This window comes from Macaca thibetana, chromosome 7 (assembly GCF_024542745.1).
Source record: "Macaca thibetana thibetana isolate TM-01 chromosome 7, ASM2454274v1, whole genome shotgun sequence".
In the NCBI taxonomy this organism is placed as follows: domain Eukaryota; kingdom Metazoa; phylum Chordata; class Mammalia; order Primates; family Cercopithecidae; genus Macaca; species Macaca thibetana.
The window spans coordinates 163,723,745-163,742,491 of NC_065584.1; the positions used below are offsets into that span (position 1 = coordinate 163,723,745).

General features: G+C 49.3%; 1 protein-coding gene across 1 annotated transcript; it reads left to right on the plus strand.

Annotated features, from left to right (window-relative positions):
* The first annotated feature begins 1,467 nt into the window (after window positions 1–1,467).
* LOC126960075 (golgin subfamily A member 6C-like) lies at window positions 1,468–15,851 on the plus strand. Its single transcript, XM_050800038.1, is given in 19 exon segments — window positions 1,468–1,642; window positions 3,250–3,369; window positions 5,335–5,415; window positions 6,273–6,311; window positions 6,576–6,626; window positions 6,727–6,808; window positions 6,905–7,011; window positions 8,055–8,141; window positions 8,249–8,356; window positions 8,549–8,636; window positions 9,023–9,531; window positions 9,808–9,829; window positions 9,832–9,875; window positions 11,195–11,270; window positions 11,700–11,791; window positions 12,353–12,455; window positions 12,539–12,640; window positions 12,724–12,879; window positions 12,966–15,851. Coding segments are annotated over 19 exon segments (2,166 nt in total). The 5' UTR covers window positions 1,468–1,558; the 3' UTR covers window positions 13,181–15,851.
* Window positions 15,852–18,747: the final 2,896 nt, after the last annotated feature.

An 18,747-nucleotide genomic window follows, 5' to 3' on the forward strand; every position in this document is an offset into this window, starting at 1 on the left:
TTGCATGTCATGGTTTCGTATCAAGACAGAACATATGGTATCCCTGGCTTTGGACCTACAGAAGGAAACACATTTTTCTACCTGCTGTATGCCAGAGGTTCTTGAACATCTGGAGGGATTACTGCAGCACAGATTGCTGAGCCCTACCCCAGAGTTTCTCTTTCACGAGGTCCAGGGTGGGGCCTGAGAATTTGCACTTATAAAAAGTTCTCAGGTTCTGCTGGTGCTGCTAGTCCAGAGACTACATTTTTGAGAACCACTCTTGTCTACTAACTGTGAATTGTAGAACTCTAAAAAAAGCTTAGTTTGGTGTGGGAAAAGAAGCTCACAGGTTATGGAGCAAATCATGAAAGATTCAACCCTTGATCTCAGTCTAGTGTGGAATTCAGGTAACAAGCAATACACAGTGATATAGCACAGTTCTTGGTTTTCATTGTTGTAAGTCATAGCCAAGTATCAAGTGAGAAATTCAGTTTCATTTGCAAGTTTTAGAGAGGTCAGGTGATTCTAGATAAATGCTTTAAACCAGTAAAGAGCTTTGAGTGCTTATTAAATTGAAAGCTTTGTGTTTTTATTTATTTTTTATTATTTTATTTCTTTTGAGATGGAGTCTCACTTTGTCACCCAGGCTGGAGTGCAGTGGCATGACCTTGGCTCACTGCAGCTTCTGCCTCCCTGATTCAAGTGATCTACTGCCTCAGCCTCCCGAGTAGCTGAGATTACAGGTACCCACCACCACACCTGGCTAGCTTTAGTATTTTTAGTAGAGATGGGGTTTCACCATGTTGGCCAGGCTGGTCTTGAACTCCTGACCTAAGGTGATCCACCCGTCTAGGCCTCCCAGAGTGCTGGGATTACAGGTGTGAGCCACCGCACCCTGCCCAAATGCTTTGTGTTTTTAAAGATATTGAACATGTTTCTTGTTCTTTAAAAAATCCAAATAATGTAGGAGAATAAGAGAAATGTCTTTCATAAAAGAGAAATCATTGTGATTATTTTACCTTATTGGAATGTTGGATAATATAGTCCACTTCATTAATCATCAAACGTGCTATGGATTTTCCATTTTTATTGGATTTGTGTCTCAATTGAGGTAATACTGGTAATTCTTGTATTCCATCTGAAGATGAAAAATGTAGGCCAAAATCATAGACCATGTATAGAAGCTAGATAATGAAGACAGCTCTGGAGGAACATGTAGACACACACACACTGACGCACATATATATAAAGTATAAACACATATATTTTTTAAAGATTATTTTTAAAGTTTTAAAGCAAAACCCAGCCCCTCTCCTCTCCCGGAGTAGGCAGGCCCCACCCCTCTCTCCAAGTGGGCGGGACAGCAGTTGCATGGGCAGCTTTCCTTGTGATGCCACAGGTTCCTCTGGACACACTGCTCCCTGGCCACGCCTCCTTTCCCTTTCATCTTTCTCATTGACCAATGGGCTTGGAGCATTAAGGCCACACTCCTATTCTGTGTTCTAGTGGGGCCCTGGTTACGCTGCCTCTGGCTCAGTCGCACAGCCGCCTGGTAGGTGACTGGAGGAGTTCACTGATGTGGCCCCAACACTGCCTCCCTTCCCACCCCACAATGTTAGAAGAAACTCGACAGAAAAAATTGGCAGCAGCCAAGAAAAAGGTAAGACACACCAGGTCATGGCCCCCCCAACCTAGCCAGAGATCTCTTCCAATGACAAGTCTACTGCCAGAATCCATACCAGTCCTCAGGCACACCAAGCTGAGTCCCCTACACTGGTGCCTCTGGGCTCCCCTCACCAAAGTCTCATCAGTCAACCCCACCCCTTCAGCAAGCAGCCCAGCCTCTGCCCTCACCAATCACCCCACGGTGACTTTTGATGGGTGACTCCTGGGGCTCCCTGCTCCATACTTGGTTCTCACATCCTACCGCCCCAAGCCCAACCTCCCTGGATTCTTTGGGCTCACCTGTCCGAGGACCTCGGTCCCCCAGCCCCAGCACCCCACCATCACCAGTCATCCCTGGGTGACTTTGGGCTGCTGACTCCTACGGTTCCCTGCTGCAGACTCTGCTCTCCCCTCCTGCTGACCCGAGCCTGACCTTCCTGGGCGTTTTGGACTGGCACCTCCAAAGGCCTGGGTCCCAGCCCTATATCCCCCTCCCCTATCATGGATCAGCAACTCAACCTTTGCACTGATGTGGTTCCCCCCTCCCCCAGGAGGAGTGGAATGTAGTGATGTCACAGTCCCCCAAGGAACTGTCATTACTGCTGCAAGACCAGCCTTTGATCTTATAACTCAGTCCCCTAAGCATCCTCGCCCCATTTCTGGTTCCTCTGGCCGCAGCACAAATTTCCAGCTGGGTGGGTAATGGGGACAATGGGACTTAGGAGCAACAGGTTTCAGGTTGCCTTACTCCCTTCGGATAGACATTGACTTTGTGAAAAGCCTACACTTCCCCTGTGAGATCAAACGTTGACAGTATCTCTGGGTGGCAATGGGAGAATGGGTTTGGTTTGGTTTTCTCCCAGCCTTCTACTCTCCAGAGAGACTTTAACATGTTTTTCTGAGTTCTCCACCTCATATTCTAATTCTCCATGGTTCTGGGACCAGACTGCACTTCAGTCAGTGGTCTCTGAAGTGAGATTTGCTTATCTTCTGTGGAATAGATCTTGGAAAACTGAACTTGATAGCTTGAATCTTCCTCATATTATCTCAACCTGGTACTTTGAGTGTCTCAGGATAAATGTGGGAGATCTTTCTGAAGCATCAGTTTCCCTTGATTCTCTTGAGAGAGAAAAAACATTAATGTACTTAGGGAAGAAATTCACAGATTTACCAAAAACCTGCCTTCTGCCATGAGGACACATTGATATAAAAGTTTGAGAGGTCCTGGTGCACTTCCTCACACTAACAGACGTGTGAGGATGTGTGACTCCAAACCTCACAGTGTGCAGTTCCTGCCTACTTAATGTTTACTTTTCTACCTCTGCCTCTGGTTTTGGTCTCTGGCAGCTGCTGATTCATGGCAAAACCCCAGAGCTTGGAGTCAGAAGACTGAGTTTAAGTTCCATTATTGCCTCCCCACTACTTTTTTTAAGCCATAATATACATTCCTCTCAGTCACTAAGTGACTGTGACAACGCCTTGTACAGTTGTTGGTGGCATTAAGTCAGATGGTGTATAAGAGTATTTTGAAAAACTGTAAAGGGGGATGTAGCTGTAGGGGCTGGTAGTTCTCATGAGTATTACTGCTCTTCTTTCCCACAGCTAAAAGAATATCAGCAGAGGAACAGCTCTGGTGTTCCGGCAGGAATGAAGACAAAAAAGAAGAAAACTGGCGGTAGCCCTGAGACAACCACTTCTGGTGGTTGCCACTCACCTGGGGATGTGAGTCTTGGCTGGCCAGGCTCCTGGGGACAGGGGGCCCAAGGGGCAGTAGGGGATAATTGTTGAGATTGCTGGGTACTGGTTAAGGATTCTGGGATTGAATCCTGCCTCTCCATCGAGTAGGCTTCTGATTTACGGCAAATTGCTTGAGCATTTTGGGCCTCTGTTTTCACATCTGTAAAACAGAGGTAGCATTGTTTGACTTCCATTTGTGAAGTTTAAATGAAATTCCTTATTGTTGTTGTTTTTATGTTAATCCCCAGTACATGGTCTGCTGTAAACACTCAGGATGCCCATGAAATGGTCATTGCTATTTGATTTTCCTGATCTCCATTCTCAAGGGGAAGCTGGGACAATGTGTACAGCCACTTGCCATCAGACTGTCCCTTTAGGAGTTACAGAAGGAGGGCCAGTGTGTGGTGAGGACAGTCCCAGGCACTAGGAGTAAGAGAGGATCTAACTTGCCACCAGCTTGCTGGGTGACCACAGAAAAATCACTTCTTCCCCTGGCCTCAGTTTCTTCCTCTGTAAGACGATACTGGACAAGATTAGTACCTTTCAAACTTGTTTTTCAGCTGGAGCCCCCTTAGTTCAAGTGAACCCTTACTCAGGAGTCTGGTTTTTTTAATAGAGGTGGAGGTCTGGAGCTCTACCAGATTCATCGTCCACATCCTGGGCTTGAGGAGAGGGGTCCAGTGAGCATATTAAGAGCTGCATTGGTCAGGTTGCTCCACTCTGTGGCTGCATCACTCAGGGAACTTTTCCATCTATTTTTTCCTGCCCCTGGCAAGGCAGCAGGTGGCCATTTGGGAGAATGGCACAGGCCATGGTTTCAATCTCCTCTGCCCTTCTTTGCGTTTTGTTTTCCTCAACCCACATCTTCCTCCTACCCTGACTTTTTTGTTTCTCTCTAAGCCACTTCTGTCTTTCTCCCCATGCCCTTGTTTTTCCCTTGTCACCTCCTGTAGATTCAGGATATTCCGAAGGTGCTGGTGTCCAACCTTAACCATTCCAGTGGGTAGCGCTCCCCCATTGCACAAGTGGAAGGTGAGGCAGTGCCAGGACCCCTCTCTGGCTTGCTCTCTCCAGCTGTGCAAGCTCCTCATGCCCCTGAGGCTTCTCTGGTTTGGGAGATACTTTGCCTCTGCCTTGTTTTATGTTGCTGCCATTAACCTTCATTCTGTTTATGTCTGCTTCTTCACTTGCTTGATTGATTGGGTTTTTTCCTTCCCCGCATCTTTTATCATCTTGGAAATGGTGAGACCTTAAAGTTTAAAAGTAACTTGGGAATAAAGTATGGAGCAGGCATGTGGGATTTGGGGCCTTTTTTGTTTTGTTTTGTTTTGTTTTGTTTTGTTTTTGTGACAGAGTCTCACTCTGTCACCCAGACTGGAGTGGAGTGGAATGGTGCAATCTCGGCTTACTGCAACCTCTGCCTCCTGGGTTCAAGTGATTCTCTTGTCTTAGCCTCCTGAGTAGCTGGTATTAAATGCACCTGCCACCACGTGCAGCTAATCTTTGTATTTTTAGTAGAGATGGGGTTTCACCATGTCAGCCAGGCTGGTCTTGAACTCTTGACCTCAAGTGATCCACCAGCCTCAACCTCCCAAAGTGCTGAGATTACATGTGTGAGCCACCGTGCCTGGTGCCTTGCTGTTTATATATTTTGTCTATATCCATAATTGTTTCCCATGTCAGTTTTTGGTTTGTTTGGTTTTTTTTTTTTTAATTTCTAATTTTTATTACTCCTGCATCATCTGCTACCCTGAAGGATCTGGAAGTAAGAGGCCCTGGGCTGACGTGCAGTGACCCTGCAGGCCAGCCCTCCAACCTCCTCTCACAGTGGGGGCTGGGTGCCCCTCTGCCAGCTGAGACAGCCCACACACACACCCCAGCCCTAATGATTGTTCTCTCTACCTCTTCCCACAATCCTCCTCCAACTCCTCCTCTCTGCATGCGCCTCAGAGCCGGAACCAAGAACTGGAAGTAGCCCTGGACTCAAGTTCCGCAACAATCAATCAACTCAGTGAAAACATAGAATCACTGGTAAGAGTCCAGTGGGGTCCTGTGATTCCACGCTGCCAATCCTGGGCTTTAGTTTCCCATTGGGGCTCTGAAGAAAGGGGCTGGGGCCTCTGGTGCCAAGGGCAAATGGGGAGCTGGAGCACCCAGGCCTCACCCAGAGGGACCCCAGAGCAAGGAGCATGCAGCATGGCTCTTCTGTCACTGCCCTCTTTGCCGACTCTCTCTTCTCCAGACACCCCTGCTCCAGTCCTTGCCACACACGCCCTGGGGTTTTCTCCTCTCAGGGAAGCACTAGCCTGATGGTTTGTCAAGGGTCCTGTATTTCTGCCATGACTCAGTCCCTAATTTGCTCTTTGAGTCTGGACAAGCCACCTTTCCTCCTTGGGCTCCTGTTTCCAGAGGAGGTAGAGCATCAAAATCTCTGTTAGCTCTGAAAGTCTGAGATTTAAAGGCCCTTAGAATGGAAACCTGAGGGCCAAGGGCTCCTGTCTGTCCTTTTCCATTCTATATCTGCTGTGAAGAACTGTACCTGGCTTGTACGTGCTCAGTAAATGTTTGTTGAATGAACGCACCTTTCTCAATCACAAGCTGGCAGAAGGGTGGGCCTTTCTCAGACTCCGTCTCTAGAGGTTTTTGTTACTGTCCTTTGGAGAGAATCCAGATTCAGACTTTGAGTTCCGTGGCTGTGGGCAAAAACCAACAAAGACCCAAATCCTCTGTCCTTGCGAGCTTGAGGAGGGTTGACCCGTTCATGTTGCCATTGGGTCTGAGAACGTTGCCTTTAAAATCCATTCCTGGCCCCTGCCTACCGCTTCCTGGTCTGGGGAATAGAGTTGAGGGGGCCCCCCTCAGTCACCTGAATTTGACTGTCCCCACAGAAACAACAGAAGAAACAAGTGGAACGTCAGCTGGAAGAAGTAATGCGATTTCTTTGCTTGCTCACAACATGACTGCTGGGTTTGGGGGGCATCAGATGTAGAGGCACCAGACTCATCTCACCCACTCCCAGCCTGGGGAAGAAGGCTCACTCCTCAGATTCCACCGCATCCCCACAGGGTCCCTGATAACCTGGTCCCATGGGTGGGCCTGTGCTGGGGCATTGGTGGCATGCTGGGGGCATGTCTCTTGCTGTGCCATCTCTGCCTCCCCCGGGTAAGAGCTCTGTCTTCCTCTTCCTATAGGAAAAGAAAGCAAACAATGACATACACAAAGCACAGACGGAGCAGTTAGAGGTGAGTGGAGGGTGGGGAGTTTTCTCCTGTCCTCCGGAGAATGTTTCTTTCCATCTCTTTCAGCACTTGCTTGGCTTTTCTCCCAAACACTCCATTTCAGACAATCAACATCCTCACGCTGGAAAAGGCAGACTTGAAGACCACCCTTTACCATACTAAACGTGCCGCCAGATGCTTTGAAGGTGGGAATCTGGGCACCCCGTTATCCTTCAACCTGGCACTTTGACAGGTCTTTAGGGGGAGTCCTTTGGGCCCCATCTCAACCTCTGTCATTACAGAAGAGTCCAAGGATCTGGCCGGCCGCCTGCAATACTCTTTACAGCATATTCAAGAATTGGAGCGGGCTCTCTCTGCTGTGTCTACACAGCAGCAGGAAGAGGACAGGGTGAGTCCAACCAGCTGCCCCATCCCCTGGCAGCCCGGCTTCCCAGATGGAGGAGAGAGTATAAAGGTCCCTTCTGCAGGATGCAGTGTCCTGCCCAGAAGGCAGCATGCTCATTTCTTGCTGCTTTTGTGTGTGGTTGTTAGAGGCAGCCTGGGGCTGAGTCAGCTGCTGTGGGTGAGTTGGGGGCACTGTGGGGAGCAAGCACTGGACGCAGAGCTCAGAGGCCAAGTGCCTGCCCTGCCCTTACCTGGCTGTGGCCTTGGCCAAGTCCTAGGTGGGATATTGGGTACTTGTACTGTGAAGGTACAGAAGAGTATCTTTAGTACGTTACCATTTCTGTAGAGAGAGGAAAGGCGTGTGGGTGTGCGTGTGAGTGTGTGTGTCTGTGTGTGTACATACTATGATAATATACATAAAACATGTTTGCAAGGGTTTGTAAAAAATTCAGAAGAGAGTAACAGGGTGGCTGGGAGACACTTCCCTTCTGTGCCTTCTGAGTTTTGGACTATGCGAATGTATCATCCTTTCAAAAAGTGAACAAAAGATTAATTTCCCCCTTGCTATCTGTGCCCCCACCCTCAGCAAGAAAAATGGGCTTAGATAATTGGATAGACCTGGGTGTTCAAATCCCAGCTTGGTCTGAGTGATTTTAGGCAAGCCCTTAACCTCGAACACTTGATGTTTTTCATCTACACAGTAGAGGTTATCCTAGTAACTGTCTCATATGGTGGTTGTGAGGATGACATGGGATTGCTAGTATGGTACCTGGTGAAGCACTCCATAAAGGTTCAAACAGTGGTATTAATAACAGTAATAACAACAGCAATGTTATCTGATCTCTCTGGGCCTCTGTTAGCCAGCTGTAAGTTCGATCTCTTTCCCTGTCCCTTCCAACTTTACTGGGTTCTTTTAAAAACCAGGTCACGGGCTTGGAAATGTCTTGATCTTTACTGACCGAATTGTATATTGAGCCTATCCCTAGCCCTTTTAAGGGGCACTGCCCGGGCTCCCCACATCAAAACTTCTCACTCTTCACCATCCAGTCCTCGAGCCGCAGTGAAGCCGTCCTCCAGCGGCAGTTACATCAGACCAGAAAGGAGCGGGCGCTGCTGAACGCACACGTGACACAGGTGAGGCTTTGCAGAGGGAGGGATGTGGAGGGAAGATGATCCCAGCTGACCAGGAGCAGGTGACGACCAGTGACAGCCCTTCCTCACTTCTGTGGCCATTCTTGCAGGTGACAGAGTCACTTAAACAAGTCCAGCTGGAGAGAGACGAATATGCTCAACATATAAAAGGAGAGAGGGCCCGGTGGCAGGAGAGGATGCGGAAAATGTCGATGGAGGTGAGACCTGACCCTTCAGCCCCCACCTTTGATGCGTCACTGGATCTTTCTGGGCATCTGTAAAATGGGAATAGTACAGCCAGAGGTGGTCATGGATCTGGGTTTGTGGAGGTGGGGGCAGAGAGGGAGACGGTAGCTTGTCCAGCCACCAGCTCCTTTCTCCAGGGCCCTTTCCCCCTGTGCTTTGGGCAGGCTCGCACATTGAAGGAGGAGAAGAAGTGTGACATACATCAGATACAGGAGCTGGAGAGGAGCTTGTCTGAACTCAAAAACCAGATGGGTAAGATGGGGCTGGTGTGACCTGGCAGCAGGACTGGCATCAGAGGGCTGTGGGGTGGCTTAGAATGCCCCAGGGAAGTGGGTGGATGGAAGGGCTTTGAGGCAGAGGGAAAGTGGTCTGTGTCAGCAGCCAGCAAGCCTTGTCATCTCCATGAGCCTCAGGGTCCCCATCAGCAAAGAGAGAGGAGTGCCCATTGCCAGCCACCCACAGTGCTCTCTATCTGACATGGCTGGGAAATTGGCTACCATCGGGTGTGACAAATCATTAGCAGTGAGGCCAAGTTTCTGAAGCCTGAGAGGAGCTGCATCAAGAGGAGGGCTTTTTCGGGGTGGGGGTGGGGGATTGGAGGGAATCCACAGGCCCTTATTGTCTGTTTCATTTCTCAGCTGAGCCCCCATCCTCGGCACCCCCAGTAGGGACCTCTGAGGTGGATCAGCTACAAGATGAGGCCAAACACCTGAGGAAGGAGGTGGAAAGTCTGGAGAGAAAGCTCCAATCCCAGGTGGAAAACAATCAGGCCTTGAGTCTCCTGAGCAAGGAACAAAAGGAGAGACTCCAGGAGCAGGAAGGGAGGCTCCAAGAGCAGAAGGAGAGGAGGCTGCGGGAGCAGGAGAGACTATGTGAGCAAAAGGAGAGGCTTTGGGAGCAGCAGAAGAGGCTGGGGGAGCAGGGTAAGAGGCTGCGAAAGCAGGAGGACAGGCTACAAAAGCAGGAGAAGAGGCTACAAAAGCAGGAGGAGAGGCTGCAAAAGGAGGAGGAGAGGCTGTGGGAGAAGGAGGAGAGGCTACAAAAACAGGAGAAGAGGCTGCGAATGCAGGAGGAGAGGCTCGGGCTCTCCCAGAACCACAAGTTCAACAAGCAACTGGCCAAGCTTTAGTGCAGCTTGGAGGATCTGGTGGGTTGCCCCACCTGGGGAGCCTGCCCTCATCCCTAGCCCTCCAGGCCTTTGTTTCCCCACCTGTAAAATGAGGCAGTGTAGTCCTCACATGACATGGTACTTCTAAAGGCATCTGTGAGCCAGAGCTCATCAGGCCCTGCTCTGATGGCTGTGAGGGAGAGGGGATGATTTTTCTAACTTGCCTCCACCCTTCCCGGTGACATGGGAGGCAGACACCAAGTTCTGGGGTCTCCAGCTGCAGTGGCTGGCCACTGATTGCTTCTCTCTGTCCAGAACAATGAGAACAAAAGCGCACTGCATTGGAGCAGCAAGTAAAGCAGCTGCAGGAGAAGCTGAGCGAGGTGAAGGAGATGGTAACCTCTGCCCCATCCAAGAAGGGCTGGGAGGCAGGCACCAGCCTCTGGGGAGGGGAGGTGCCAGGCCAAAGGCAGCTCCAGCTGGGGGGCAGGTGATGGCAGCAACCTCCAGGGCAGCTCCATGACTGTTTCTTGCTTCCTGCCCTCTGACTTTTACAGGTGGGTAGCCCTGGGCTCCTCCCAGGTCTGGACATTATCATCCCAGCTAAAGGCATAGATTACCCCAACCATAGGGGAAGAGACAGCTGAACAAGAGGCTCCTTATGCCGGGCACAGTGGCTCCTGCCTGTAATCCCAGCACTTTGGGAGGCTGAGGCAGGAGAATTACTTGAGGTCAGGAGTTTGAGACCAACCTGGCCAAAATTGCAAAACCTCATCTCTACTAAAATAACAACAACAACAAATTAGCCAGGCACGGTGGCGCATGCTTGTAATCTCAGCTACTCAGGAGGCTGAGGCACGAGAATCGCTTGAGCCTGGGAGGTGGAGGTTGCAGTGAGCCGAGATTGCACCACTGCACTCCAGCCTGGGCCACAAGGTGACATTCTGTCTCCAAATAAAACAAAAAAGCCTCCTTAGATTCAAACTGGATTCCTACCTCGATTCCACTGGTCACCATTCAACTACTTTTCATCTCTGTTTCTTTAGCTTCAAAAGGAAGTTAACATTTTTCTTATGGAGGTGCTGGGGATTAAATGAGAGAACACATGGAAAGCATTAGACATGTAGCACACTTAGCTGATGGTGGTTGCCTCCCTCAGCTTTTCCACCAGTCTGTGGCCTACAGTTTAAATAGTGGGAAGAAGGACATGAGATTTGAGGCTGGGGAAGGAAACATGTGGTTCTAGGCAAGGGAGGAAGTCTCTTAGGCCAGGAGCAAGGGGCCAGGGGCCTGGGCAGGTAACAGAGCCCCATTGTGCCCTTGCTACCCTATTAATGGGCCCAGAATCTGGAAGCCAACCACATGCCCTCATGCCCAGGGTCTTCCTGCAGGTGGAGCTGAAGAGCCAAGAATCTCACAATCTGCAGCAGCAGCAGTGAGACTAGTACCGGGGTCACCTGCAGCAGTACGCGGCCACCTATTAGCATCTGACCTCTGAGAAGGAGGTGTTGCACAGGCAGTTACTGCTGCAGACCCAGCTCATGGACCAGCTGCAGCAGCAGGAAGCTCAGGGCAAAGCGGTGGCTGAGATGGCCTGCCAAAAGTTGCAGGAGACCCAGGGGAGGGAGTTGCTGAGGACAGGGCCCCGAGGGGATGACCTGGCAACCTCTGTGCCTTCTCACTCTGTTTCCCATCCTGTTAGGAGCACCTAGAAGCTGCCAACCAGGAGAACCAACAGCTAGAGACCCAGTTGAGTCTCATGGCTCTCCCTGGACAAGGTACAGGAGACCACTCAGAGGAAGAGGAGAGGGCCCCAGGAGGAAGGGGGGACTGTTAGCAGCATAGGATTGAGGGGTTGGAAGAGACCTTTAGAACAGCTGGTTGTTATGCCAACCGGGTGTCTGCACTAAGTTCGGCATCAATATAATGACCTCCTGGGAGCAGGGGGCCACCAGGTTGCCTAAGGATGAGTGAACTGGCCCAGATCAGAAAGGGAGCAGGTCAGAACTCCCACACCGACAGGTAGCAGGACTGTGCCTGGGCAATATAGCAAGATCTTGGTTCTTAAAAGGAAAAATAAAGAACAGCAGCTCATTCCCCTCTGGGGAGGGGCTGGCTCAGGGTTACACAGTGAGGGTGGGGACAGAGGTGGGCCCATAGTACGTCCCTTGGGTTTTCTGAGGACCCCTCTGGCCACCTCCCTACAGGAGATGGAGGAGGACATCTGGACACTGAGGAGGAGGGGGTGCCTCGGCCTATGCCGAGTGTCCCAGAGGACCTGGAGAGCCAGGAGGCCACAGTGAGTCTGACTTTCCCTGCCCCCATTTTGCCACCTTCCTCCGTGGTCCCTCCCAGACCCCCTTATGCTCTTGCTTTCCCCGCCTTCTGATTTCTCTGGACATTCACCCCTTCCGGGAGCCAGTGGTCAGACACCACTTCACCTGTGACCAACAGGTGCACTCTCTGAGGCCCCAAGGGAAGGGGCTGTGCTCCACCTCCCTGCCCCATTTGTTCTGTGTATGCCCCTACAAGAATACTCAGCTCTTGCCTTCAAGTGGCATTTTCAACTCCGCTGGAGCCAGTTCCCAGGAGGAGCAGGCACGGCTATGTGGGCAGCGGAAGGTGTGAAGGCTGTGCTGCCTGCACCTGGCTCACCTGGTGGCCTCGGCCTGGAAGGAGCCAGAGGCAGAGGCCCCAGCCCTAGGCACTGGGGGTAAGTTTGTGTGTGGGGAGAGCTACCGGGCCCTGAAGGAGGCCATGGAGAAGGTGAAGGTGAGTGAGTCCTGGCATGGGTCAAGAAAAGTGGGGGCAGGGCAGGAGAGGTCACTCCCAAGATATGACCCCATTATTTTGGCTCCAGAGTGGCTTTATGGACCTCCCAAAGCAGAAGGTGGGTGGGAAGGAGCAGGTGGAGAACCTAGAGCTTGGATTCATCCAGCTCTCTGGAGCAACAGACGGCATGAGTGAGCGGGAGGCCACAGCATGGGCACGGGCAGCTGCAGGGCCATTGTAGGGGCCCCAGCGTCTGAGCCCTGTCCTCTTGCAGGAGAGTACTTCACCGTATATGGGAGCCAAGGGGCAGTCCCAAACACGCGGCACCAGGAGGAGGAGGACGTCAGCAGTCTGGCCCAGAATGAGGAGGAGATGAACATAGGGCATGAAACATTTCTGCAGGGGTGGGGGTGGGTGTGAGCACAGGCTCTGATGTGGTAGCTGAGCACTCCTCCCTTCAGGTGAAGCTGCTGGAGCTGCAGGAGCTGGTGTTGCCACTTGTGGGTGACCACGAGGGGCATGACAAATTCCTCCCCACTGCCCAGAACCCTGCTGATGAGCCCGCTCCAGGGGCCCCAGCCCCCCAGGAACTTGGGGCTGCCCATGAGCAGGGTGGTGAGTAGAGCCCTCAGGCGGGGTGGACAGGCAGGGGCAGGGGAGGCTCGCACTGTGCTCAGACCCCTGCCTCCCTCTCTCCGAAGGTTTCTATGAGGTGAGCCTGGCCGACAGCGTGGAGCCTGCACCGGGACAGGCCAGGCAGGGTTCTCCCCATGACAACCCCACTGCACAGAAGGTTGTACAGCTGCTTCCTGTAACGCAGCACACCCAGGAGCACCCAGGCTTGGCCAGCAAACCCTGCGTGCCATTCTTTTACCGGGCAGCCGAGAACAGAGAGATAAACATCATCATCACCTAAGAGCTGGTCAAGAAATTAAAAAAAAAAAAAAAATTATGGGGTTAATCCCCTACACAATTCATCTACTTCATTGGAATGTTAGAGCCCCTCATGTTTATTTATGTTTCTAATTTACAGTTTAAATTTGTTTGTAGAAAGTTACCTTTAGTATTTTTGTTTTTAATTTGATAATTGTAGGTCATTAGCTCACATATCGAGTTTGCCCTTACATGGTGGGAGTTCAAACACACAAAACCCACTATTTGCACAAAACTATTCTTACTGGTTTGGAATAGGCTGCCCTGCTTTTTAAATGTTATTGCAGCATGTATATTCATTACAGAATTCAGATAAAATTTGCTTATGTTCTGCTATTATGTTTGATCGATTCCTAATCACAGTGAGCTCTTCATTAGCTCAGTATGTGGTTTGCCCTCAAGTGCGCACTGTTTCTTACTTTGTAATATGCCCCTGTGAGTACTGACATTTAGAGTTGTTTAAAGGCCAAGAAGTGGAAACAGCCTTTCCCCTATTTTCTGTGTATTGGGGATGGGAGTGATAACATTTTGGGGAACTTTTTAAATCTCACAGAAGAGGAAAGTGGCCTGCTCTGGCAGGTGTGTGCAGGATAGAGTGTGTGTCATTTGTTCTGGTGCCAGGAATGAGCGCGGTACTATGGTAGTTCCCTGAGGATTTGTATGTGCTCTGGGCTCATGAAGATATCGCAGCATGAGCTGCAGCAGTTGGACTCTTTCTCAATGACCTAAAAAGGGATTCTTCCTGAGGAATGAAAGGCTCCCGTCATTGACTGTGGATGCGGAAAACCTTTCCCAGCCTAGAGCATTTATATCTACAATACATTTTAAAGTCAGAGTTCATGTTACCTGTTTTAATCACATGACTACATGTCCCAGTACACAAAAGGGCACTGCTTGGCATTCTTCTTAGTGTATTTAGTGAAGATCATAAGAAACCCTTTCAGAGTTTAAATGTCCCTGGAACAGGCATACAGGCTCTAGTCAAGAATGAATTCGAGTGAAGGAAAGCTGTGTGACACCTGGCATTCCTCTATGTTCACGGAGCTTCTTTGAGGCTAGAAGACTGATTTTACCATCTAGACCTCTCTGGCTAATACCTATTTTTCAGCCACATTGGTTAATCTGATATAGGAATTTACTTCTTTTCCTTGAATGGAAAACACTTTAAAAATAATAACAACCATTTTAATAAACTAATACATGTGAGAGTATTCGTTGAAACAAAAAGCAGTTTTAGTGGACAGTGTTATACTACATTTGAAAATCAAGGAGAAGTTTATGCAACTTAAAATATTTACAAACTGCAATGCAATCTACTGTTTGTGAATGTCAAAGTATTACGAGTAAAGGTATCTATACAATCACAGAGTTATATTTCCTCACAAAGTTCTTTACGAAGGGTGAAATATGTTTTTATAGCTCTCGGTTTCAGTTAGAGGCATATTTTGTGCCATATTTATGTTATGTGCCTATACAGGATGAATGAATTATTTCAGTCATATGTTGCCTAAATCATAACTTCATGATGCTTGGGAAAGAATCAACAGTTAAAACTTCATGAAGTTCTAATGTCTGTGTTCCAAAATACGTCACAGTATTAGGATGTAGGGAGAGATGTATGTGCGCTCCCTGGGGTGTGCAATTCTAGTTACTAGACCATCTCCATTTTTAGCATTTGGCATCCTCATGATACTTTTATAAATATGACATTAATAGGAGAGCAATAATATGATTTTACAGATGAAATAACAGATTTGCCTGCATTCACTGAAAGAGTACAAACATTGGTCCTTCAACTGACTCTTTCAAATTGTATGAATTTATCAATGTATTGGATAAACCCAGTTTCAGAATGATAAAAACTGTCAGACCAAATAGTGTGGGTAATTAGCAGTGGTACAGTTTCTAAATACCGCTCTTTGTGTAGGGATTTTGTCCTATGTTTCAGAAAAAGCTAAAAAGAATGGAAATCCTATGACAATAACTTAAGTGTTTCTTCAAAGCATGCAGTCTTTGCAATACCTCATTCAGCCAAGTATTTGGTCTCTTCCTCATTCGGTATAAGGCAGCTTTCAATCTGCTTAGAAGGCAACATTAGAAGGTTAGAGTTCATCAGAAATACAGAATTTTAAAATGTGAGTTCAACTGAATAAAATCAAATTTCTGTAGGAAGTAAAGAATCAAAATACCTATTTAAAGATTGCAATATATGGTCATTATTTTTAAAGTATCTGATTAAACCTGATAGGTTTTCCAGAAATGAAAAAAAAATCAGTTCAAAAACTAAAGCTGATTTTTAGAAAATGTGAAAATGTAAATCAGCCCTATCCGTAATATTTTCTCTAAAACTTTATCTTACAGAGTCACTTTAAGATGATATAACTATTCAAAAATGTAACTGCTATGTTAATGTTTTAAAATAAGTTAAAACATCTTAAAATATGAATACTGTAGTTTAAAGCAAAGAACCTGGGGGAAGGAAAAGTAGAGAAAGAAATGCCAATTCCAATGCCAAGCTTTATTTGCTGAGTTTTCTTAGAATGACTTTTACCAATTTATGAATTCCTGTCAACAGAATGTATAATGGAAATACTGAAAAACTTTTGTGTAAACTGGAATTATTGACGGCTACTGTGATGCTACTGTAATGTAATAAATTAGGAAATTGTTGCAAAGTGCTGTTTTTGCCGTAAATTTTGTGTGTCTTCAAAACTATGGTATTAAATGTATTGAGACTGTGCAAATGCTGGGCACGCTTGGCATGAGATAATCGGCTTTTGTTTTTACAAAATTGTAACTATGCAAGTGTGTTTATTAAAAGAACAGAAACTAAAAAGAAGTTATGGGAATTTAAGACAGTTGTGGGATGAAACAGTTATGGGATAAAAAATGCTGTGGAAAAGCGGCCAAAAAAGTAGAAAAAGTTTTATGAAAAGTTTTTTTTAAGTTATAAGAAGTTATGAGATTTTTTAAAAAGTCATGGGATAAAAATAAAAATAAATAAAAGCAAGCCCCTGTCAGCATAAGCCTGGAGAAGTGAGGCTGGAGTCTTCGCCCCCCACCATGTACCAACCACCCCTTCCCAGTCACCCCTTTACCATTAGGGTAGCAAGACAAGACCCCGTCTAATGGAGGGAGACAAACAGACCCTTTGCCATCTTGACCAGGGCCGAGTCCTTAAATTTCTGGACGGTGATGTTTGTTATTGAAGAGCCAGAGGCTGGTGGAGCTGGTTTGTTTGGAGGCCTGATGACCTCCCTACTCTCACCAAAGCAACTTTTCCCTCAGGGGGCCTCGCATCTTCTTATTCAGAGAGGCAGCTGAGGCGGGACAGTGGGGCTAACTGTAGAGCAGGCGAGGGCACGGGCTGCTGGGGTGACCCCCCTTCCCCAGTGTACATATAGTATCTGTGTAACATTTTGTATATTCCGGGGGGTAGGGCTGCCCCCTGTATCGTACCTAGTGGAGGTTGGAGCTGGCATATGAGGAGGAGGTTCTAATCATTATTCATGGCTGGGAAACTTATTTATTGATAGCACAGGACAGAGGAAGGAGGTGGGGATGGGTTGTGGCTCCCTGGTGATGCGACTCCTGTTTATTTTGCTTTTCATTATGGAATAAATGGATTTAGCCATACTGCTCAGCCTGGTGGGTTCCCGTTTCCCTCACTGGGTGCTGGAGTTTGTGCCACTGAACGAGGAGCCCCAGATTGTCTGAGCATGTCCAGCTCAGCTGTTGGGAACCTTCCAGGCCTGTTACCTGTATGCTGCCTGGTGACACCTGATGGATTTCATGGGGGCTGCCATGGCACCTATGGGGCACAGTGAGGCCCTGACAGCCAACAGGCTCAGAAGCCTGATCTAGCGGTGGCCAGGAAGGCAGATACCAGCACCCAAGGACACTGACTTCCATCCACCCCAGGCATCTTCCCTTCGGCCTCCCTGCCTCTCTGGCCTATCTGCACTGGGTGGCCTGTTCTGTCTGTCCCTCCAGAGTGACAGGTGCCCCGCAGGCTCCTCCAGGCTGAGTTCATGGCCCTGCCCCCTAGTGGCCACAGCCAGCTTCAAAGGATAAGAGCCAGCTAAGCTCCAGGGGCCTTCCAGGAAGTGTCCCTTGGAAAGGGTGTGGCCTTTTCACCACTCCCAACAGCACCCTAGAAATGGCTTGGCCTTTTCCCTCCCTGAGCTCCACAGAGAACAGCCAGCAGAGGACACATTCCCTGTCATCCAGAAATGGATCTGATTCTCAGCTGAGGGACAGCAGAACTGGTAGACACTGTCAGCCCACACAGCTGCCTGCACAGCACCCCCATGCTTGGTGGGGGGTGGGAGGGATGGTGGAGGCTGGCTGTCCACAGGCCAGGCATGACAGGGAGGCTCACTGGAGGTGGCGTTCTTTGGAAGGGCAATGTCAAGGGACAGCTTTCTCTTGTTGGGCCACAAGACTCCACAAGGACAGCACGGTGACTGATTCCCAGTGCTAGAGGTGAGGCGGTCGGCCACGTGTAGATGTGTATATATATATGAGTATTTAGAGCTATTTATAGAACAGGGCAGGGCATACCACAGAGGGGCACAAGTTTTCAACAATGGTCACACCTGGATGTGTCAGCTCAGCACTACAACAGACTAAGTCACAGATGAAGGGGGCTGGCTTTGGGCTGGGGAGCCACTGTCAAGTCACAGGACACCCGCCCAGGCAGGCTTGGAAAGGGAGGCCTCCCAGAAGAGGAGGATCTGTTTAGAGGTTGAAGGGGGACCTGGGGCTCTCAGGATGGGATGGACTTGCCTGATCCATTCAGCTGGCAGTTGGAGGAAAGCAGAGAAAATGGGTTAAAGAAAAGCCAGAGCCGGAGCTTGTAGTGAGCCGAGTTGGCGCCACTGCACTCCAGCCTGGGCGACAGAGCAAAGACTCCGTCTCAAAAAAAAAAAAAAAAGAAAAGAAAAGAAAAGCCAGAGCTGGTGAGGCAAGTGCAGAGCATGGGCGAGCCACAGCAGCTGTGGGAGGGCTGGGGAGGGGAGGGCACAGGTGTGGGTGTGGCAAGGTTCCTAGAAAAGAGGGGCTGGAAGGGAAAGGGGAGGAAGATAGAGGGAGGAGCCAGAGCTTCACAGGTGGTGCCTGGGGGATGTGGCTGCCCTCTGCAGCCCACACACGCTGGCCTCTCTCACGGGACCCAGGAAGTGCACCCATAGTTCAAACCAATGCTCAGCCCCCTTGGGCTTCCCTCTTCTCTGGTCACCCTGTCTTCCAACTCACTGGCCCAGGGCCACCTCTTGCTTGGGGAGCCCCACCCAACAGCCAACTGGCCTGATAAGGAACACTGCTTGAACCAAAATAGTGAAGCTATAAGGGATGGATGGCTGGAGTGAGTGCCAGAGGCCCCTCTGGGTGGTCAGCAAGACCAGGGCCCTCTGAAGGGAGCCTGGGGAAGGCAGGGAGGGCAGGTAGCCGGATGCCACTGGCCATAGACTTATAAATCTACGAGGGGAGCCTCAACTGGTTGATGGGGGGCTGCAGGTTGCATAGGTGAAGCTGGGCCCTTCCGACTGG